Below are 24,035 nucleotides of genomic sequence, written 5' to 3' on the forward strand. Positions count from 1 at the left end.
ATAAAGGATATGATAAAGGATACAAATGAACAGATATGCTGGGTAAAGTCTGGAAGCATCCTGAATGCAGGAGCTTCTGTCTACTTGGATTTGAGGCACATCACTCTCCCAGCACATGAATGTATTCTTCAACCTGGAAGCTCTCCAAACCCCATACATTTTATGAAGACTCCGTCTCATAGATATGATCAATCATTTGCTTAATCTCCAGGTGCTTATGACCAGCCCCCATCCTGAAGCTATCCAGGGGTCCACCAAGATTCACCTCATTAAAACAAAAGACACTTTTATCACCCAGGAAATTCCAAGGGATTTAGAAACTCTATCACAGGAAATGGGCATATATATGTAATTTCAGAGCCCCCAAATGTCAAAAGTTTAGCTTTAATTGTCAGAATATCAAGGGCTATTGTTGTTATGTTCAGGTTAAAGATTAATCATGGCTCATCTCCAAAGGCTGGGCACATTGCTGAAATGAACAAAATCAGGGGTCAGTGGGCAAGGAAGAAGGAGGGAATGGATGTTGAGTAGGCAATAAACAGAGTCTGCCCACCTTCAAATCCAAGAAAGTTAACCATTGGGAGTGTGGATACACTCTTCTCTGGATGTATGGATGGCCAGTGAAGGGCTGCACCCCAAACCCAGTATGCAAGACACATGCCATCACAGCTCTGCCTCACCTCCCTGGACTCTTAGCTCATTTTGTACACCCAGCTTCCAGCTTTCACTCCTTCCACGGATCCTGTGTCCCTTTGTTGGAGGGTGGCCATGGGCTACAGGAGCTCACTTTGCCTGTGCTCACAGAGAGCCAGGGGCCTCCTTTGCCTCTGATAGGAACAACTCTGAAGTGTGATTTGGATTGTCTTCAAAGCTCCCTAATGGAATTAAGGCCAAGTTACCGTATGTGGGATTTAGCTTGACAGCACCCCTTGCCTGGCTTCTTCCATCATTCGTCCCACTCCCCCACTCCCTCACTGAAAACTGCTCAAAATGAATCACTTTCACAGTAATATTTGGTGTCTTCTTCTGGAGGATGCAACCTCCCATCCTGTAGTGTGATTCAAGTAGTCTGTGCAAAGGAGCATATAAGAAAAGGTGAAGGCTGGGTCGCACAAATGCCTGAGCAGTACTTTGAGGCCCCACCAAGTAGGCTGGGATTTAGGACAAGGCTCTGGCACAGAGGTAGCTGTGGAGGAAAGAAGTAAATGGAGGCAAAAGCTCGAGGAGAGGAATAGGGATAGTACCGGAGGTACCAGTGTTCTCTTGGGCCACTGTGGGATGGTTCCCATGGGGTCTGCTGCTCTCCAGAAAGAAAACCAATTCCAGGCCATAGCTCCTGTTGGCTGAGGTGCCCAGAGCCTCTGTAGCCTGGGTCAGGGCATGCAGGGCTGTGCAGTGCTAAGTCTGTGATAACAGATACCTGTCCCAGAGCTCTTGCCAAGCAGTGTGTACAGGAAGAGTGGCATGTGTACATGCCACCTTGGCTTCCTTCACGTCAAAGGGCATCCCAGCCAGGAGGATTTCAATGGTCTCTTGGACAAGTGTTTCTCACAATGCAATCCTGAGCCCCTCTTCAGCCAGAGTCCCTGGGCTCTCAGCACTGAGTTTCCATATGAGATCATGTTTGGACAGCATGTCCTGCTCATTAAGAATAAAGGTTGAAAATCTCCAGACAAGGCCATTTTCTCTAATAGTCTCAAATTACCCCTGCACCTGTGTTCCCAACATTTGCCAATCTGATAAATGAAAGTCAAGGTAATAATACTTCAAGACATGGCTCAAAGAGTTGTAAGTTCAGAGAGGAGACTGTTATGCAGAAGTGAGTTATCTTAGGTAACTGGGGTGGGATAACTGAGCAGTGAAGAATGTGGGCTCTAGTTCAAGTCCCCAGTTCACTACTCACTAGTTGTTCTACTAAAGGACAAGGAAACAGCCTCTCTGAATCTCTGTTTCCTCATCTATGAAATGAGAATCAATAAAACTCACAAAAATAGGGCCCATACCTAATAAATGTTTAATGAAATCTGTAAAGATTTGATGATGTACAGATGATGAGATTTGTACAGAGATGATGTCTGTAAAGCACTGGGCAGAGTGCCTTACACATAGAAAACACAGATGAGATCCAACATATTTACCAGCTGATAAGTCCTGGGTGTTCATTGGATGGACTGATGTTGAAGCTGACACTCCAATACTTTGGCCACCTGATGTGAAGAGCTGACTCATATGAAAAGACCCTGATGTTGGGAAAGATTGAGGGCAGGAGGAGAAGGGGACAACAGAGGATGAGATGGCTGGATGGCATCCCCGACTCAATGGACATGAGTTTGAATAAACTCAGGGAGTTGGTGATGGACAGGGAGGCCTGGCGTGCTGTGGTTCATGGGGTCGCAAAGAGTCAGACACGACTGAGCGACTGAACTGAACTGAAGACACTCCTGCCCTGGAGGAGGGCGTGGCAACACACTCCAGTATGCTTGTCTGGAGAGTCCCATGGACAGAAGCGCCTGGTGGGCTACGGTCCACAGGGTTGCCAAGAGCTGGACACAACGGAAGCGACTTAGCCAGCACACAGGCACACGACACAGCCGCCGACCAGTCAGCACGTTGCATTGGCCAATCACAGCAGATGCACTGACCCATCAGTGCATCCTATTGGATGGGCTTATTGGAGCCCCGTCCAATAAGAATGGAAGACTGCCCAAACAGACCTACAAAGCAACACCCTTGGGCTCTCCCGATAACTCTCACAGTGGTTTAATAAGCAGTGACTGGCTAGCATGAATCCTAAACAATTTTGCTTTGCCCCTTTCTCTGAAGACTCTAAAATGTCCCAGTTAATTTCTTTACCATAGTCAGTAAGAACAGATACCTGCTTTGCTGAGTGAGGGTAATTTTCTGCCTCCCTCTTTCCCTAATATAGGCTCCCAAAAAAGACGGAGATTGGGGATCTGAACATGGAGTCCCAGTCTCAGGCCTGCCCTTGCCTGAACCAGGGCAGAGAGAGGAAGACTGCCCACAGAACATTTCCCCTGGGACTCTTCTCAGTTTCTCTGCTGGATCACTGACATCTGGACTCAACATCTCACCAAGAACAGTGTGTTCTCTCTTGTGCCCTTGTTCATGATTCACAGTTCAGGGAGACAGAGTCTGAAGAAGTAAGTTTTATTCACAGGTTTACTTTTGACTGCACCAAAGCCCTGAGGGGAAAGATCCACAAGAAGGAGATAATACTAAAAAAAAAAAAAAATTGAGAATGTGTTAGAAAAGGGTGATGAATGCTAGGCAAGGAAGAGAGGGGGGTGGGGAGGTGTCATATACAGAGGAGATATATGACTCACTCTTTCATGTTCATCCTCTAAGTCATGACAAAACCTCAATTTGCCAGCTCACCAGAAGTCTTATTACATACACTGTGCACGGTTCAACTTTATTCATCCCAGCAGAGGTGATCAGAGGAAGGCAGGGGAGGTGTCTAGCACTAAGATTTCCTAGAGGTGTCCAGTTCAGTTCAGTTCAGTCACTCAGTTGTGTCCGAGTCTTTGTGACCCCATGAATTGCAGCATGCCAGGCCTCCCTGTCCATCCCCAACTCCCGGAGTCCACCCAAACTCATGTCCATCGAGTCGGTGATGTCATCCAGCCATCTCATCCTCTGTTGTCCCCTTCTCCTCCTGCTTCCAATCCCTCCCAGCATCAGGGTCTTTTCCAATGAGTCAACTCTTCACATGAGGTGGCCAAAGGATTCGAGTTTCAGCTATAGCATCAGTCCTACCAATGAACACCCAAGACTGACCTCCTTTAGGATGGACTTGTTGGCTCTCCTTGCAGTCCAAGGGACTCTCTAGAGTCTTTTCCAACACCACAGTTAAAAAGCATCAATTCTTCAGCACTCAGCTTTTTTCACAGTCCAACTCTCACATCCATACATGACCACTGGAAAAACCATAGCTTTGACTAGACGGACCTTTGTTGACAAAGTAATGTCTCACTTTTCAATATGCTGTCTATGATGGTCATAACTTTTCTTCCAAGGAGTAAGCGTCTTTTAATTTCATGGCTGCAGTCACCATCTGCAGTGATTTTGGAGCCCCAAAAAATAAAGTCTGACACTGTTCCACTGTTTCCCCATCTATTTCCCATGAAGTGATGGGACCAGATGCCATGATCTTCATTTTCTGAAGGTTGAGCTTTAAGCCAGGTTTTTCACTCTCCTCTTTCACTTTCATCAAGAGACTTTTTAGCTCCTTTTCACTTTCTGCCATAAGGGTAGTGTCATCTACATATCTGAGGTTATTGATATTTCTCCCGGCAATCTTGATTCCAGCTTGTGTTTCTTCCAGTCCAGCATTTCTCATGATGTACTCTGCATATAAGTTAAATAAGCAAGGTGATAATATACAGCCTTGTTGTACTCCTTTTCCTATTTGGAACCACTCTGTTGTTCCATGTCCAGTTCTAACTGTTGCTCCTTGACCTGCATACAGGTTTCTTAAGGGGCAGGTCAGGTGATCTGGTATTCCCATCTCTTTCAGAATTTTCCATAGTTTATTGTGATCCACACCGTCAAAGGCTTTGGCATAATCAATAAAGCAGAAATAGATGTTTTTCTGGAACTCTCTTGCTTTTTTGATGATCCAGCGGATGTTTGCAATTTGATCTCTGGTTCCTCTTGCCTTTTCTAAAACCAGCTTGAACCTCAGGAAGTTCACAGTTCACGTATTGCTGAAGCCTGGCTTGGAGAATTTTGAGCATTACTTTACTAGCGTGTGAGATGAGATGAGTGCAATTGTGCAGTAGTTGAGCATTCTTTGGCATTGCCTTCCTTTGGGATTGGGATGAAAACTGACCTTTTCCAGTCCTGTGGCCACTGCTGGGTTTTCCAAATTTGCTGGCATATTGAGTGCAGCACTTTCACAGCATCATCTTTCAGGATTTGAAATAGCTCCACTGGAATTTCATCACCTCCACTAGCTTTGTTAGTGGTGATGCTTTCAAAGGCCCACTTGACTTCACATTCCAGGATGTCTGACTGTCGGTGAATGATCACACCATCATGGTTATCTGGGTCTCGAAGTTCTTTTTTGTATAGTTCTCCTGTGTATTCTTGCCACCTCTTCTTAATATTTTCTGCTTCTCTTAGGTCCATACCATTTCTGTCATTTATCAATCCCCTCTTTGCATGAAATGTTCCCTTAGTATCTCTAATTATCTTGAAGAGTTCTCTATTCTTTCCCATTCTGTCATTTTCCTCTATTTCTTTACGTTGATCACTGAAGAAGGCTTTCTTATCTCTCCTTGCTATTCTTTGGAACTCTGCATTCAGATGCTTATATCTTTCCTTTTCTCCTTTGCTTTTCACTTCTCTTCTTTTCACAGCTATTTGTAAGGCTTCCTCAAACAGCCATTTTGTTTTTTGCATTTCTTTTCCATGGGGATGGTCTTGATCCCTGTATCCTGTACAATGTCATGAACCTCTGTCCATAGTTCATCAGGCACTCTGTCTATCAGATCTAGTACCTTGAATCTATTTCTCACTTCCACTGTATAATCATAAGGGATTTGATTTAGGTCATACTGGAATGGTCTAGAGGTTTTCCCTACTTTCTTCAATTTAAGTCTGAATTTGGCAATAAAGAGTTCATGATTTCAGCCACAGTCAGCTCCCAGTCTTGTTTTTGCTGACTGTATAGAGCTTCTCCATCTTTGGCTGCTAAGAGGTGTCCAGATGTTGCTAATTTCAAGTGTGACTCTTTTTCCAATCCGTTTCCTTTCCATTTGTAACCCATTCACCCCTAATAGGTTTCTAATAAGTGCCCTTTTAAGTTAGCCCACAAACCTTAGTTGAAAGGATTGTAAATAGCAGGTTCCTTTTGTGCATACAAATTGTGATATGATCAATGGATATTCCGTGTACATGTCATGTCACAGAGATGGGACAAAGAAATAACAACAAAGTCACTGTTTTGCCACAGTCACACCATACACCCTTTTAACTCCATGCCTGAATGAGTTTGCAGACACTGCCATCTCGAAGCAAATGTTCTCTCTCCTTGATATAGCCATCTCCAGGGGTGGACATTAAGCCCATATGATGACCCCTTCTTGGGAAGTGCCTTGGATTCAATGTTTGGTTCTGAACTATGAGAACTCATGTTTCAGGTTCAGGTAAATAAACCAAGAATCAACCTGTGACTCAAGCTGGGCCAATCAGATTCTTTTAAGAATCAGGAATTTTGGACTAAGACGCCAAGAGGCTAGGAGGTGATGGAGGAGAGTTATGTTTGGATACACTCTTCTAGAAAGGTAGATCATAGATTCTTGCTACCATGGTCTCCCAAACTTCTGGGTTCTTGCCATTCTTGAAATTTACTTGCTCCCCTCTCCTTTGGATTCTTTGAAAAAAAATGAGGACTCGTTCAATAACCCACTTTTATTTTAAATAACTAGTTCATTTTTGTTACTTGCAACCAAAATAATCTCATTCAACACTTTCCTGATTTTCTGTCCTTCTCTTCAAGTCGGCTGTGTCCCTTTTTCCATGAAGATGTATCTGACTCACCCTCCTCTGGCAGGAAAAAAATGTGTCCCCTTTCTCTTAAGTGGCCTCATCATACTTAAAGCTCACTCTTACTGCAGCATTTTGTATACTATTATGTAATCTGCTGTGTATTTAGACTATGGATTCCTCAGGGAAAGTAGCAGCCTTATTTATATTCATGTTCTTAATGCTGGTCTTAGTACTTGCCAACATAATACATGTTAATCAAACTCTTCCTGAGCTAAATTAGAGAGAGAGTCTCCATGAAGGGTTAAACCTTACTGGTTTGAGAGAGAGAGAGAGAGAGAAAGAGAGAGAGAGAGTGTGTGTGTGTGTAGGAGAATGCTGTAGACAATATCAGTAGCAAATGAGTTCTCTTCGGCTTGGAGCCTCACTGCAATGAACTCCACAAGCTGTCAGAATCCCTTTGTCCTGTTGGAATGTCTGTTTGTTGCATGTTGCTTAGAATGAAAGGCCATTAGATAGGGGGCTAGAGATTCCCTTGGTTGTACAGAGATTTCTTGTTTCCAGAGAGCCTGACCTAGCAGAATTTCTGGCAATCCTATTGAACCCTGTCTGTCTGAAGCTAGCCCTCAAGGAGCAGGGGAGGGTGCCTGGGGAAGAGGGGCAGTGGGGAGCATCAGAGAGCCTGGCCACACTCTTCTCATTCACAAGGGTTTGAATCTGACAGGCTTCAGAGACAATACAGGCTCTGACTCTGAGTGGAAATTTCAATACAGTTGCAGCACAGATGAACATGAAATTCCTGGCAAAGTCAGGATTTCTAAAACGGCCAATCCAGTGAATGTGACTCTGACCCAAGCTGCACAAAGCAAATGCAATTATGGAAAAGCAGGGCAGGAGTAGATAGATGAATCTTATGCTGATCAAAGTTCAAGCACTCAGGACACATGCTACCTGAAAAGTAAGCTCACAAAGCTAGAGCTTAGATTTCAGTTGAGCAGCAGCATCTATAAGAAAAATGCCATCTGCCTCAGGGAGCTGTAGTTATGCCATTTGGGCACTGGATTAGAAAGGTAGAAACTGCCTGGGAAGAATAGTTCTCTGAATCAAGGATCCAGACAAAGAATTATGATAAAATATTGGGTTTCCAAGGAGGTGCCAGTGGTAAAGAGTTTGCCTGCCAATGCAGGAGACTCAAGAGACGTTTGATCTCTGGGTTGGGAAGAGCCCCTGGAGTAGGAAATGGCATCCCACTCTAGTAGTCTTGCCTGGAAAGGTCCATGGGCAGAGGAGCCTTGCAGGCTTACAGTTCAAGAGGCCACAAAGAGTTGGACATGACTGAGCACACACACACACACACACACACACACACACACACTGGTGATATAACTATAATGACAACTAACATGCCAGACACCTTCCTAAGTGCTCTAGCCGTGTCATCTCATTCACTTCTCATAATATACTTATGAGATCAATGCCAATATTATCCTAGTTTACAAAAATGAAAACAGTCCTGGATATCATATAACCCATCTAAGCTCACTCAGCTACCTGAGTGCTAGACTCCAGGGTCGACTGATACAGGAGCCCTCACAGAGAAGCTCTTCAGCCACCCTGAACCCTTCCCCTTCCAAGGCCTTTGCATATCTTGCTGCTTCTGGCTAGTTCAGTTCAGTTCAGTTGCTCAGTCTGTCTGACTCTTTGTGACCCTATGAACTGCAGCACGCCAGGCCTCCCTGTCCATCACCAACTCCCGGAGTTCACTCAGACTCGCCTCCATCGAGTCAGTGATGCCATCCAGCCATCTCATCCTCTGTTGTCCCCTTTTCCTCCTGCTCCCAATCCCTCCCAGCATCAGGGTCTTTTCCACTGAGTCAACTCTTCACATGAGGTAGCCAAAGTATTGGAGTTTCAGCTTCAACATCAGTCCTACCAATGAACACCCAGGACTGACCTCCTTTAGGATGGACTGGTTGGATCTCCTTGCAGTTCAAGGGACTCTCAAGAGTCTTCTCCAACACCACAGTTCAAAAGCATCAATTCTTCTGTGCTCAGCTTTTTTCACAGTCCAACTCTCACATCCATACATGACCACTGGAAAAACCATAGCCTAGACTAGATAGACCTTTGTTGGCAAAGTAATGTCTCTGCTTTTGAATATGCTGTCTAGGTTGGTCATAACTTTCCTTTCAAGGAGTAAGTGCCTTTTAATTTCATGGCTGCAATCTCCATCTGCAGTGATTTTGGAGCCCAGAAAAATAAAGGCAGCCACTGTTTCCCCATCTATTTGCCATGAAGTGATGAGACCAGATGTCATGATCTTAGTTTTCTGAATGTTGAGCTTTAAGCCAACCTTTTCACTCTCCTCTTTCACTTTCATCAAGAGGCTCTTTAGTTTTCCTTCACTTTCTGCCATAAGAGTGGTTTCATCTGCATATCTGAGGTTATTGATATTTCTCCCGGCAATCTTGATTCCAGCTTGTGCTTCCTCCAGCCCAGCAGTGGTCACAGGACTGGAAAAGGTCAGTTTTCATTCCAATCCCAAAGAAAGACAATGCCAAAGAAGACTCAAACTACTGCACAATTGCACTCATCTCACACACTAGTAGTGTAATGCTTAAAATTCTCCAAGCCAGACTTCAGCAATATGTGAACTGTGAACTTCCAGATGTTCAGGCTGGTTTTAAGAAAGGCAGAGGAACCAGAGATCAAATTGCCAACACCTACTGGATCATTGAAAAAGCAAGAGAGTTCCAGAGATCCAGTTCCGTCTATTTCTGCTTTATTGACTATGCCAAAGCCTTTGACTGTGTGGATCACAATAAACTGAAAAATTCTGAAAGAGATGGGAATACCAGATCACCTGACCTGCCTCTTGAGAAACCTCTTGCTTCCTGTTGTCAGGAAGCAACAGTTAGAACTGGACTTGGAACAATAGACTGGTTCCAAATAGGAAAAGGAGTACAACAAGGCTGTATATTGTCACCCTGCTTGTTTAACTTCTATGCAGAGGACATCATGAGAAACACTGGGCTGGAGGAAGCTTCTGCGTAGGACACTCTCAGTAACAAAACAGTAGTGTCACAAGACGGACGTTTCTTCCATGCACCAGATCTCAGATATCAGGTTGGGTTGTGAACTAGGCCAGCCAGAAGAAACTTAAAAACTGAAAAACAGCGAAGTAGTGGTCAAATAAATAATAAACTCTTTACCCCATGGAATGTATAGGATTAGGAGAAAAGGGAGTGGGGGAAGAGGATATTTTGGAGAGAGAAAAGTGAAGCATAGTGATTTTAACTAGCCAAGGTTATCCAAGAAACAGAATTTGTCAGTATGTGGCCTGGGGCAGGCTAATGTTGACCTTCAATTTTCCTTTCGTGGCAGTGACTAAACTGCTACTCATCAAAACCATTTCCTTGTTCTCTCCACATGGATAGAGAGTCTCTCCCAGCTTCCCTTGGAGCTAGATGTGATCTAAGTTGTGGACAATGGAATGAGAGTGAGTATGTTCACATATCTAAGCCTGACTCATACACTCCTCCCATTCTTGATGTTCTCTTTCCTTGCCTGACAGCAGAGGATCTAACAGAGGACCCCTAGACCCTAAAAGGTGGTACAACCACAAGATGTACAGATCTGGGTCACAGAATTCCTTCATGGAAGGCCACTGTCTAACTAAACACTTGATTGGACTTTTCATGGGTGAAAAATAAGCTTTATTTTTTTTTAAGCCACTGAAATTTGGGGGTGATGCTTACTGACACATCTTTGCTGGGACAAGAACATAGGTAAGCAGGCTCACCATAATTGCAAAGGGCAATCAGTTAGTTAAAGTGCTAGTTACAGAGTCAGATGGTAAACCCCATGACAGAACATCTCTCAGCCTTTCATAGATCCTACATTTTACAGCAATCATTTTTTCAATAATCCTTTACTATATGCCCAATTCATGTTATACCCCTAGAGTTCAGAGGAGGACAATGCAAAGAGGAATCATCTCTCCCTGCTCATGAGGAGTTTCTAAGGGACACGTAACATGCTCACAGAGTGACATTCTATGGTGGTCTGGAGACCTGTAGCAAATGCTTGGTACATACACCATTCATGGATCCTCTCCAATCTCAGCCATGATGGCCCAGGAGTTATGTAAATCAAGACAGGAATGTTGGAATTGTAGAACCTTGGAAGACTTGGTTGTCTCCATGCCCTGGGCCAAACTGTACCCTGTGAAAGAGGTTGTCATAAATAAGGTACAAGCTACAAAGTTGTACCCACCTCCCAGCTCCTTCCCATTGACGCTATCAAGCCTCCAGCCTAACACTGTAGCTTCTGGACACCCATGACAAGGGGTTGGAGGGTAGGTTCATTTATCCATCCATTAAGCAAAAATTCACTGAGAATGACTAAGTGTGCTGGGTTCTGGGGCTATCTCAATGAACAAAACAGATTAGAAGCCTTGCTGTTGAAGAAGTAATGTGGAGAGTGGTGATGAGAACAGGGGCGGAGAGGTCAGAGAAGTTCTCTCTGGGGAGATGACATTTGCACAAAGACTTGAGTGAAGCAAATCATGGACATCCAGAGAAAGAAAGCTCTTCCTCTGGTTCCTCTGGTTCCAGGAGAGAGAGAAGAACAAGTAAGTGCAAAAGTTCTGAGTATCCTTGCGGACTCTTGCTTGCTGGGTGCACTCAAGGAACAACAAAAAGGGCAGAATGGAGAGAATAGTCCATGATTCTGTGTCTCTTTCACAGATAGGTTTATTTGTGTCATATTTTAGATTCTACACATAAGTGATATCATACGATACTTATATTTCTGGCTTCCTGCACTTAGTATGATAATCTCTCGGTGCATTCATGTTACTGGAATCTATAATATGACGCAAACGAATCTGTCTATGAAACAGAAACAGAATCATGGACATAGAACAGAATGTGGTTGCCAAGGAGAAAGAGGTTGGGGGATGGATGGAGTGTGAGGTTGGGATTAGCGGGTGAAAACTGGTATATATAGAATGGATAAACAACAAGGTCCGACTGTAAAGCACAGGCAACTATATTCAATATCCTATGATGAGCCATAATGGAAAAGAATATTTCAAAAATGTATCTATCTATATATGTGTAACTGGATCACATTGCTGTGCAGCAAAATTTAGCACAACATTGTAAACCAACTTTAAGAGAAAAAGAATAGTCAATGCTGACAAAAGTCACAGGAGCTGAAGTCTTAAAGACAGTGGAAACATTTGGTCCTTATAGGCCATTACAAGGCCTTTGGCTTTTTCTCCAGGTGAAATAGAAGTTAAGGGAGAGTTTGTAGCCGAGAAGTAATGTGGTCTGATGTACATTTTTAAAGGATCAAAAATCTACTGAGCTGCTATGTTGAGAATATGTGTAGGAGTGTGATGATAGAAACCAGAGGACTGATGAAAAGGCTACTATGACAATAAATAAATAAATAAATAAATAAAACCCATAAACTCGATGGCTTATAAACAACAAACATTTATTTATTATCTAGAGGCTGGGAAGCCCAAGGTCAAGGCACTGGTGAGTGGTCAGTGACTGGTGAGGGCCCACTTACTTGTTCATAGACAACTATCTTCTCACTGTGTCCTAACAAGATGGAAGAAGCCTCTTATGAGGGCACTAATCCCATTCATGAAGACTCCACCCTTATGACCTAATCACTTCCCAGAGGTCCCTTGTCCTACTACCATCACTTTGGGCGTTTGGTTTTGTTAACACAAGTTTGCAAGCTCATGTGCCCAATGCACAGTGGGGCCAAACAAACTGAAGCATTGTAGTTTGGAGCAAAGAAAGGTTCATTGCAAGACCATGCAAGGAGACAGGTGGTTCATGCCCTACTAAAAAGCCTCTGAAACTCCCTAAAGGGTTTCAGTAAAGCTCTTTTAAAAGCCAAGAGAAGGAGGGGGCGGGTCCCAGGGTCTGTGGTCAGCTTGCACACAATTGTCTGATTGGCTAATGGTGAGGGAGCAGGGTGGTGTCACAGGGATGAACATTATCTGTCCTTAGGCTCCAGGAGGCCTGGGGCTATGTGCTCATGGTCATCAAGTAGTTAACAACTTTCACTTGTTGGAGGGGGGGGAGGTTTTCTAACATCTGCAAAACAACTCAGGAAATGTGCATCAAATACTATTGTCTAGATACTTTCCAGCTGTTCAAGTGGTAAAGATTCTGCCTGCAATTCAGGAGACTCAGGAGAAGTGGGTTCAATACCTGGATTGGGAAGATCCCCTGGAGGAGGAAATGGTGACCCACCCCAGTATTCTCACCTGGAAAATCCCATGGACAGAGGAGCCTGACAGGTTATAGTCCATGGGGTCAGCAAGTGTCGGACACGATTGAGCATGCACGCAAGGCACCTCAAAGAGCTAAAGCGGAGGATATGGGGAAAGACCTTCTCCCCTGACTCCGCCAAGGGCCCCATGCGGTCTTCCTGCCGTTACAGTTTCACACATTGCAGGAACATATATTCAGTCTATAGAAAAGGCTATTGAAAGAATCCAGGTAAGAGATGATAAAGTCTTTTGCCAGGGTAATAGCATCACTGGCGGTAGAAGTTTCGAAAGAATGGACTGACAAACTGAATATGGAAGGTAAAGAGAGAGAGGTGGAGATAGTTTTAAGATTTGGGGCTTGTACAACTGGAAGAATATAGTTGCCATTTTCTTAGACAGGAAAGACCTCAAGAGAAGCTGGGGTGGGGTTAGCTATCAAGAGTTCAAGCTTTGGTTACTTTAGGTTGGAGATGTCTATTAGGTATTCAAGCAGAGATGGTCAGTTCAAAGTCACAGGACACGATAAGACAGCCTAGTTCAGAGAAGAGAGAAAGTCTGAGACTGAGTTAAACTGTATTTCCACATTGAAAGGCAAGAGAGCTGAGAACGAGCCAGCAAAGGAGGATGAGAAGACTTCCTGCCCAAGAAGGCAAGAGAAGAATCAGAACCGGAGAGCAGCAAGTATTTCAGGAAGGAGGGAATGATCAGCTGAGCCAATGACTGCTGAGAAGCCAAGAAGGGTGAGGTCTGACACCCCACCTAGGATCAGGCAGCATGAAGCCACTGGTGCCCACAAGAGATGTTTGGTGGAGCCATAGGAACACCAAATTCAAGTGGGTTCGAGGAGAACAGAAGGAAAGGCCATGGGTACAGCCAGAACAGGCAATGCTTCTGAAAAGCTACGCTGACCTAGGAGGGTGGAGGAATGGGGTGGTATCTAGATCCATGCACTTGTAATCAAGAGGGTTTTTTTTTTAAGTCAATGTTTGGATGCTTATGAGAACGATCCAAAAGAAAAAGGAAATTGATAGGAGGAAAACAGGGGAGATATTTTCACATTGACAGACATTCTTCAGAGGCAAGAAGGGGATGAGACTCAGTACATGGGTGGTGGGAGGGTGGCCGGAGACAGAAGCATGTGCAGGTCAGCAGGAGGACAGGTAGCTCTCATGGGCAGACACAGGTATCAATCTAGCTGTCAGCTGAGGTGCTGGAAACCTGTGAGTTATTCTCCAAGTGTTTCCATTTTCTGAAGGAACTAGGAAGCGAGATTACTAGGAAGCAAAGCCAAGGTTGGAGAGGAGGGAGGCAGCGTGAAACAGAAACAGTTTTCTAGAAGTGGGGGAAGGGACTGAGCCTGGAGCATGCAGGATAATTACCAGGTTGCACAAAAGGCTTGTCTGAGGTTGGGGGGCAGACACTGAGAGAGGGAGCAGTCAGGATGGTGTGGGGTTTTTCTCCAGACTCATCCAGCTATAAGGGTACAGCCATGAAACTGGGCAGAAGATTGGGTTTCACCTGAGCTGGTTAGGGTGGACGCTTGTGACAGGGTGGCCACCTTGTCTGAGAAAGAGCTCACTGACGCCACTTTTGCCTTGCGTTGTTTGAAAGGTCTCCAGGAAGCCTCTGTGCTCTTGGAATTTTATGAACTTTAATTGTAGCAGTAGAGCTTGTTAATGTTTGCCTCTCTGCCAGATGGCATCCTAAGCACTCAACACGGATGATCTTATTAAACTTTGCGACAACCTTATGAAGCAGGTGCTTTTATTATTCCCATTTTGCTGATGAAAATACTGAGACACACAGAGAGATTTAAAACCCTTGTCCAAGTTGATGTAGGTAATAAGTGGCAGGGTGGGAAGTGGCATCTTGGCAGTTACTATGAACCCCAGAGTTTCTACCACTCCTCTATGCCACCCCAAAACGTAAACACCACAGGGCTTTGTTGTAGATCCTGGTGTCTCACGCTACATCGCAGATTTCCTATGTCTGGATACCAGATGGGGAAACATACTCCAATTTATTGCCTAATTTATAAAGGGCTCTAACTTAGCTCAAGTTCTGGAGGCATGCTTGTTTCACATAGGCGTTCTAACCCAATTACGGGAGTTGGAAACAGAAAGAATGATGGCTGGTAATTCACAGCCAGCCTGCCTTAATTGTCAGCAAATGGGGGTGGGAGAAAGTTTGCCTCAGTTCCTAAACTCCCTCATAATTAACAATATTGTGACTCAACAGCACATCCACACACGCCCACAAACGTCTGCATTTTGGCACTCCAAGGGTGGATGCCACAGCCACCAGGCTTCCTGGTGACTAACCAAGGAAATGGACACCTTGATCTACCCAGAGATTTTCAGTAAGTGCCTTAGCTAAATGTTCTAAATGTCAGTATATTCTTGCCCTAAACTCTGTTCTCTTTGATCATCTTAATCCCCTCATTCCCATGCCCCTCGAGCCCCCAGTCATTTTGCCATTTCAGCAGCTGTTTCAGTCTTTCTCGGCTGCCAGAATCGAGCCACAGCTGTTCCATCAAGGTAATCCACCGTTTACTGGTGCGTGTGTGTTCCTGATGTCACAAATAGCTTTATGTAAAAAGCATCCGGTTTTCTTTTGTAGCAGTGGTTGGAATCGTTAGTTTTGCTTTCAGCAAACTCTAAAGAGGACAAACTGACCCACAAGGCTCTTCCAGGAGAAGCGAGGTCTGTTGATAAAAGAAAGACCTAAGGGGGATGCTTCGGGGCCCAGGAGAGTGCACAGAACCGTGGCGCAGAGTCAGCAGGGGATTTAGGTGAGACTGGGAGAGAGTGGACCATTGCCAGGGAGGACCATTCATTTCCCCGAGGGTCTGAGGGCTCTCCTGATGAAATGATGGCTAATGGGCATCTTGATTTTTAAATAGCTCAGCCCTTCTCTGTACAGTGGCAAGTGCTGTCTCCCCCTTCCTTTCAGACCTGTAGGGTAGGTAGTGCTGCGCTTAATCGGCCGTGAAGGCAGGGCAGGGAGCTGGCAGCTTCCGCCCATATGTTCTAAGCCCTCCAGCTCCCATCCACCACCATGGCCTGGGCTGCAAACTTGGGCACCTGAGTCCAGCCCTCCTCCTTCCAGTCCCAGGCTGCTGGGATCGGGAAGGGGCAGCCCCTGAGGAAAGCCACAGCATCTCTCCCCCAACACTAACTTCACAGGCACTGTGAAGTTGCAAGGAGCAAAAAGAGGAATTAGCATCTGTAGGTGCCCTCAGAAAAAGCCCCACAGGGAGGGTCAGGCGTGAACTGCTGTGGCCTTTGAGGAGATCCTGACGAACATACCTTAGAGACTCACAGAGTCACCAGCTTCATCCTTCCAGGCCCCCAGCACAGGGCCTGACACCAACAGGCTCAGAAACCCCCAGAGTCAAGTTCAAAGCCTGGCACGTGGCTGTGGTTTTACAGCCTGCCTTCATGGTGACCCAGAGGGACTCTCTTGCTGCAGTTTTTTTTTTTTTTTTTTTTACAAGTTTAGTGAAGTAACACATTTCATTACAGAGCAATTAGAAAAACTAGGGTTAAAAGGGAAAATACATCCTATATTCCCACTCCCATCAGAGAGACACATTAACATTTTTACCTTTTCACCAAGATTTCCATGTGTTTATCTTCACACAAATATATTTTACAAAGATGGTTTTGTACTACGTATAGTATTTTGTAACCTTCTTTTCCACTTGACGATACTTCGTGTTCAGCTTTCAATGTCAGCACGCCCAGCTCTACATCATTTTTAATGACTACATTGCAATCCTTTGGGTCAATATTCTAAAATTCATTTAACCAAGCCCCCGTTGTTGGCTATTTATGCTGCTTTCAAATCTATTCCTGTTATAAACAAAGCTACAGTGAATATTTTTGTGCACACCTTCCGCACCCTTGAGGAATTCACAGTACAAGAAACTGGGACAGGTGCGAACATGGCGCTGCGCGCGGTGTGGAGCGTGCGGGCCGCGGTCTGCAGCCTGCGCGCCATCTCGGCACTCAGCGCGCCCTGCTCGCTTCGGCCCTGGGGACTGCGACCCGGTGCCGTCCGGACGCTGCGCACCGGCCCTGCTCTGCTGTCGGTGCGGAAATTCACAGAAAAACATGAATGGGTAACAACAGAAAATGGTGTTGGAACAGTGGGAATCAGCAATTTTGCACAGGAAGCTTTGGGAGATGTTGTTTACTGTAGTCTGCCTGAAGTTGGGACAAAGTTGAACAAACAAGAGGAGTTTGGTGCTTTGGAAAGTGTGAAAGCTGCTAGTGAACTCTATTCTCCTCTATCAGGAGAAGTAACTGAAATTAATAAAGCTCTAGCAGAAAATCCAGGACTTGTCAACAAGTCTTGTTATGAAGATGGTTGGCTGATCAAGATGACATTCAGTAACCCTTCAGAACTAGATGAACTAATGAGTGAAGAAGCATATGAGAAATACATAAAATCTATTGAGGAGTGAAAATGGAACCCCTAAATAAACTACTTTGAAACAACTTAATCTAGCATAGTTGTCTTAAATTAGTGGTGGATAGCTATTTTAAAAGCAACTTTTAGCAAAAGAAACTACTTGTAACAATGTTTCCTGAAGAAAATACCCCTTAACTTCCTAATGAGTTCAGATAAACACTGTGCATCTTTTCCACAGCATCCTGTGATTTTTAGGCTAGGCTCCAGTTATAATATTCAGAATCCCTGAAATTATCTCTGGTAAAACTAATTACAAAAATTATGTAATTCAAGGATAACATGGTTATCTTAAACCTTATATGACACTGTAACTTGCTTACAGCTATCCTTGGATTTGGGTCAAAATTATGTTCCCACTAGAAATAACTGCCAGTGGAGAAAAGTTTGTTAGTTGTATAGTGTCCAATGAAGAATATTACTATCTTAATTTTGCAAGGTACTGTGTTTGCTGGTGCTATTTTTATACAGTGAAGTAACAGCCTTGCAGGAGAATAAACAATTTAATAATAAAATATTCAACTTCTTAAAAAAAAAAAAAAGAAAAGAAACTGGGACAGAGATACCATCACTTTCATTTATGGCAGGGGAAAAAATGATGCCAGTTGTTTTTAATGAAAATACTGATAATAAAAGCCACTTACATTAAGCATATGCTTTGTGCCAGGCACTGTGCTAAGGGCTTTACACACTAGTTCTGTGAGATATCCTCACACCAGTATTCTTGCTGGGGAAGCCCCATGGACAGAGGAGCCTGGAGGGCTACAGTCTGTAGGGTTCAGAGAGGCTGACATGACTTAGTGACTAAACAACAATTATTTTGCTGAGAAGGAAATGGAAGCTCAAAAAGAGCACATGTGACTTGCTCAAGGTCACACTGCAGGTGTATGGCAGACAGAATTCAAACAGCCATCTAAAGACTCCCCAAAACAAAGTCTAGGCTAAACATTAGATTTTCTCTTGAAAGTTACACCAGCTTCATGTTCCAGGATTTCAATCTCAGACCTTATCAGGTTCAATTGAAATAATGGAACAGTAGTAATAGACCACTGATGGCAATTCTGTTTTCCTCCCTAATATGCACACCTCTGTGTGATGGGGATTCGAAACTCTTCCCTTTGAGATAAGAATGTGTCTCCCTGACCCCGGAATCAGCACTGGCCATCGTGGTTTGCTTTAACCATTACGATGGGGCAGAAGGCATGTGGCACCAGTTCCACCCTTAGGTCTTGAGAGGTCCCTCATCTGGGAACCTTGCTTATGTGAACAAGCTCAGGTTAGCCCCCAGGAGGATGCAAGATATTGGATAGTGGCCCCCTCTCCAGCCCACAGAACCTAACTACCTGGCACGTGACCAAAAATATAGGAGCCCATCATAACCACCCATCCAGTTGTGAGCTCACGACGCTTAGCGTTTTCAGCCCACAGGTTGTGGGCTGGCTGTTACACAGCAAAGACTAATGGGTGCCTGAATGGGTTCTGTGAAGGTGATGCAGTCTGGGGTGGGGGTGGGGGGCTCCAGTGGGCACTGTGAGCCACGTGGCTGGGAAGACTTCACAGAAGAGGTGAGAGCTCGTGCGTCGTGGGGTGTGCAATAAAGAGTAAGAGACTCCCGAAGCAGAACACGAAGGTGGGCCTGCATGCGCAGTTAGATAAACCTCCCCGCCGGAGATGCAGGATGCCGGAGCCCTCTTTCTGGAGTCTGAATTAAGTAGAAGCCGCCCTCTGGCCGAAAAGGCAGCGAGATGTCATTTATACCCTGATGAGAAAAACAAAGCACCTGGCAGGTTCCCTGACTGCCTCTGGTGGGTCTACCCTGAGGGCTGGAGTGGGAAGACATTGGATGTCGGTCTCCCAAATGGTAGAGCAGGAGTCCCCATCTGGGGCTGTGGGAAAATGTGGCTGCTTCTCCAGCTTCTCCTCTCCCTACTGGGATGGCTCTGAAGCATGCTGTGCCCTGGGAAGTCTAGAAGGAACAATCTTGCCGGGAGTGCTTTCCAGCACCTCTCACACATGGGACCCAGCAGGGCTGAATAATCCGCCAAGATGGACAAGCCAAGTCATTCATTCACTCACTCACTCCACAAATATCCCCCATGGTTCTAAGAGGCCCTGGAGAAGTTCAGAGCCTGGTGTGAAGGGCAGACACAAGCAGAAGCCTGGGGTCCACAAAACCCTACCTTTTCTAACCACCTCTTTCTTCTTTGCTTTCCCTTATTGCTCAATAAAAACATCTCTTTGTTTCCCTTTTATTAAGGTAATGGTGATAATGGAATAAGATAGTACAAGATAATTAGTATATTTAGAAATAGATACAAGGGGGTGCTTGAGGTTGAATGACTTCCTTGTATTTCTTCTCCTAAAGCTTGCTTAAGATTTAATCAGGGTTGTGTTACTCCAGCCTCCTTTTGACCAAGACTTCTCATGACGAGTGATTGTGTCCAGTCATGTCTGACTCTCTGCGGCCCCATGGACTATAGTTTGCCAGGCTCCTCTGTCCATGGAAATTTCCAGGCAAGAATACTGGAGTAGGTCCTCCAGGGGATCTTCCCGACTCAGGGGTCAAAACTGTGTCTCTTGGATCTTCTCGCAGGGAGTGCAAAGTGCTTTCCAGTGACCCTCCCACAGGGACCAGCAGGGCTGCCCTTAGCAGGGTCCTGATAAGAGCATTGAGCCAAATAACCTGCAAAGGTGGGCAACCCTTAGCAGGTAGATTCTTTACCACTAGCGCCACCTAGGACTTAAGTTTCCCTGGTTGCTCAGACGGAAAAGAATCTGCCTCCAATGTGGGAGACTCAGGTTCAACCCCTGGGTCAAGAAGATTCCCCTAGAGGAGGAAGTGGCAACCCACTCTGATATACTTGCCTGGAGAATTCCATGAACAGAGGAGCCTGGTGAGCTACAGTCCATGGGGTGGCAAAGAGACAGATACAACTGATCAATTAACTCTCATTAGTTTTAAATGCATGTCTCTCTTTTTATTTTTATTTCTTTGGCGGCATCAAGTGGCATATTAGCTCTTAGTTCCCTGGCCAGGGATCGAACACACACACCCTGCAGTGGAAGCATGGAGTCCTAACCACTGGACCACCACGGAATTCTCTTAAACACCTCTCTTGCAAATACTGTTTCCTGTTTTAACTGAACCTAGTGAGAAAGCACGAGGTCCTAAAGGTAGACCCCGCCTGTCCTGGGCTGGTCATGGAAGCAGCAAACTCTCTTTTCCAGGATTGAAAAGAGCCTGGGGGACTGGGATAGTGAGAAGAGAAAGACAGATGAAAAGATGAAGTAAGGATGTTTCTGGATGCTGACACCCACACACTTCTGGGGTTTGGTGTTACCTAAGAAGAGCAGATAGACACAATCCGTGTTGCTAAGGCTGCTGTGTTCTTGTAGGAAGCCAAGGTGTTAGGCTGAAGTCCTGAGGTCATTGTTACTTGTATTATGCCAGCATAATAACAGTTTTTCACACCTAAAAGTACTTTTTAACACTTGTTTGTTAATGCCTTATCGTACTGGCCTTGTGGGAGATGTGGAGGAGCTGACGAGGATCCTGTCTCCAGGAACACAAGGGCTGTTGGGACAGATAGAGCTGCAGAGAAATTGTTGCATTCCAAGGCAACGACACTGTGGGAACAGGCCCAGGATGTGCAGAGAGCAGAGGTGAGGGCCCTGGGTGGGAGGGCTTCATATATGGGTTGGATGAGTAGGAGTTTTCCGGGGATGATAAGGCATTTCAGGAGGAATAAGGAATGAGTACACCACAGTGTTGCAGGATGAGAAAGCAGAGAATACTCCAGTGTCCCTGAGTATAGGACGAACAGGGTTCAGTGAGAAGCAAGCTGAAGCAAAGCAGTTGGGAGCCAGACCATGCAGGGATTTATGGGCCTGCTGGGGGAGCCTGGACTCCACCCAGTGGAGAAAGGGGGAGTCCTTGAAAGGCTCTGGCCAAGTGTGATGTGATCAGAACTGTCTTTTGGAAAGAGTTCTTTGGTAGCTATGTGGGGCTGGTTTACAGATGGGGAAGACCAGAGCAGTTACACCACCTAAGAGATGCCTCAGGGACCTTGGCAAGATAATGGCAGGTATGGCGGGAGAGCATTAGTACAGTGGTTATGTGCAAAGGCTCCAGAGTCAACCTCCAGGATTCAAAGCCTGCCTGGGTTCCTTACCAGCTGTGTGATCCTGGACAAGTTACTTAACTTCTCTGCACCTGACTTTCCTCATCCGTAAACTAAGGATAATAAAAGCAATTACCTCATTGTAGTTGTTCTATGAATGAAATGAGTTTATCCATTTAAAGCACTTGAACCACCGCTGGTACATTGCAAATGCTCTGTAATTACTGATTATTCTCATTTAATCCATTAGACCTGTGATGATTGCAGGTGGACAGTGAGCTAGAAGTTGAGTCTCAACTCGCTTCTACAGAGCTGGCTAGCATGCTGCCATTCCCAGGGGCAAGAAATCTGAGAATCCTCCAAAAAGTCTACTCCCCTCTAGGAAAATGGAAGTGGTACCCAGTGCACAGAATTAAGCATCTCCCTGAGGACTCCCGCAGATTCTGTCTTAGTTTCCTGTAAGCAGACTAGCTTCCTGCCCGAGACTAACAGCAATAATGGGCATCAGCAGAGACTGTCATACTCGCTTCTTTTTTGCAAGCCTCACAATAAGCTTGCAGTACTGGCAAGACAGGCATGTTATTGTCTCCATTTTTACAGATGAAGAAATGGAAGTTTGGTGCCATTGCCAAGGAGAGATGGATAAAAGAGGAAAGACTCTCAAAGACAGTAGCTCTTCCCATGACCCCAAGGTGCTCCCATCCATTTCCTTTCTCGTGCACTTCCCAAAGTCCATGTCCAAATGCTGATCTTCCTGTCCCCCAGGGGAAGGGGACTCTCTGAGTGCCTCAGAAAGGATGGAGCAAGAGAGTGCCCCCAGCTTAGCTTGAGTTTCTATAGAAAGAATTCAGCCCCTCAAAGCCCTTGCCACAAGCCTGCAGTTTTCTGGCAACAGTGAGAGAAGGGAGTGAGAGGTGTCATACTTGGCTGAGCTTTAGAGAGTGGCCCAGGAAGAGTGGAGAGGGAGGGTGAGAAATATTATTCTTCCCTAAGCTCTGTGTTCCAGGTGCCAGACGTTCATCATCTCATTGACTGCTCACATCCGCCATGAGGTCATCAATATCATTTTCATCCCCTATCTGAGGAGACTGAGAGCCAGAGGAGTTGGGTACCCAAATTCTCAATCATTCGGTTAAGGCAATCCTGTGTTCAGGCGAAGAAATAAGGAGGTGGGACCCTGTGCCAAGACCCTTCCTCACTCTAGGTGTTTCTTTTTATCACTTGGGGAAGATGCTATACTTTTAATCACTGCTTTTGTGAGGACAACTGGGTGAATTAAGTACTGTTAGAGAGACTCCATGAAGTAGTAGGAGTGAGGAGGGGGGCTTGTTTTTTCCACCAGGCACAATGGGTATCTGTCTCTAGCCTGGAGGAATATTTAAATGAAGCATATCAAATGCCAAGAAATGTGACAAGTATATACATTATTTCATTTAACACTTCAAGCACCCTTTATGAATCAGATTCTATCATCATCCCACTTTCTTTTTATTCTTTAATTGAAGTATAACTTAATTTACAATGTTGTATTAGTTTCAAGGGTACAGCAAAGGGATTCAGATATATGATTTACCAGATTCTTTTCCAATATAGGCAATTAGAAAATATTGAATATGGTTCCCTGTGCTATACAGTAGGCCCTTGTTTACTAACCTTATGTATGCTGCTGCTGCTAAGTCGTTTCAGTCGTGTCCGACTCGGCAGCCCACCAGGCTCCCCCGTCCCTGGGATTCTCCAGGTAAGAACACTGGAGTGGGCTGCCATTTCCTTTTCCAATGCATGAAAGTGAGAAGTGAAAGTGAAGTTGTTCCAGTCGTGTCCGACTTTTAGCGACCCCATGGACTGCAGCCCACCAGGCTCCCCCGTCCCTGGGATTCTCCAGGCAAGAACACTGGAGTGGGTTGCCATTTCCTTCTCCAATGCATGAAAGTGAGAAGTGAAAGTGAAGTCGCTCAGTCGTGTCTGACTCTTCGAGACCCCATGGACTGCAGCCCACCAGGCTCCTCCGCCGTGGGATTTTCCAGGTGAGAGCGCTGGAGTGGGGTGCCATCGCCTTCTCGATCTTGTGTATAGTAGTATGCATATGTTCATCCCAGACTCCTCATTTATCTCTTCGTCCCCGCTCCCTCCGCTCTCACTTTTGGTAACCCTAAGGGTGTTTCTATATCTGTGAGTCTATTTCTGTTTTGTTAAAAGTTCATTCGTATCACTGTTTAAAAGGTTACACAAATAAGTGATATCATGTGACGTTTGTCTTTCTCTGTCTGACTTACTTCACTTAGTTTGATAATCTGTAGGTCCATTCATGTTGCTGCAGATGTCATTATTTCATCCTGTTTTATGGCTGAGTAATACATATACCACATCTTCTTTATCCATTCATCTGTCAATGGGCATTTAGGTTGCTTCCATGTCTTGACTATGAAACAGTGCTGTTATGAACATTGGGGTACATGTATCTTTTTAATTAGAGTTCTCTCTGGATATATGCCCAGAAATGGGATTACTAGATCATATAGTAACTCTATTTTTAGTTTTTTTAAGGACCTCCATACTGTTCTCCATAGTGGTTGCAATTTACATTCCCATTAACAGTGTAAAAGAGTTCCCTTTCTCCAAATCCTGCTTAG

General features: G+C 45.0%; 1 protein-coding gene across 1 annotated transcript; it reads left to right on the top strand.

The window, feature by feature from the left end:
• Positions 1-16,755: 16,755 nt before the first annotated feature.
• On the top strand, positions 16,756-17,318 carry LOC120856452 (glycine cleavage system H protein, mitochondrial-like). The gene has a single exon (XM_040231764.1). The coding sequence runs from the start codon at positions 16,758-16,760 to the stop codon at positions 17,277-17,279; it is 522 nt and encodes a 173-aa protein (XP_040087698.1). The 5' UTR covers positions 16,756-16,757; the 3' UTR covers positions 17,280-17,318.
• The last annotated feature ends 6,717 nt before the right edge of the window (positions 17,319-24,035 follow it).

The sequence above is a fragment of the Oryx dammah genome, unplaced genomic scaffold, assembly GCF_014754425.2.
Source record: "Oryx dammah isolate SB20612 unplaced genomic scaffold, SCBI_Odam_1.1 HiC_scaffold_28, whole genome shotgun sequence".
NCBI classification, from domain to species: Eukaryota; Metazoa; Chordata; class Mammalia; order Artiodactyla; family Bovidae; genus Oryx; species Oryx dammah.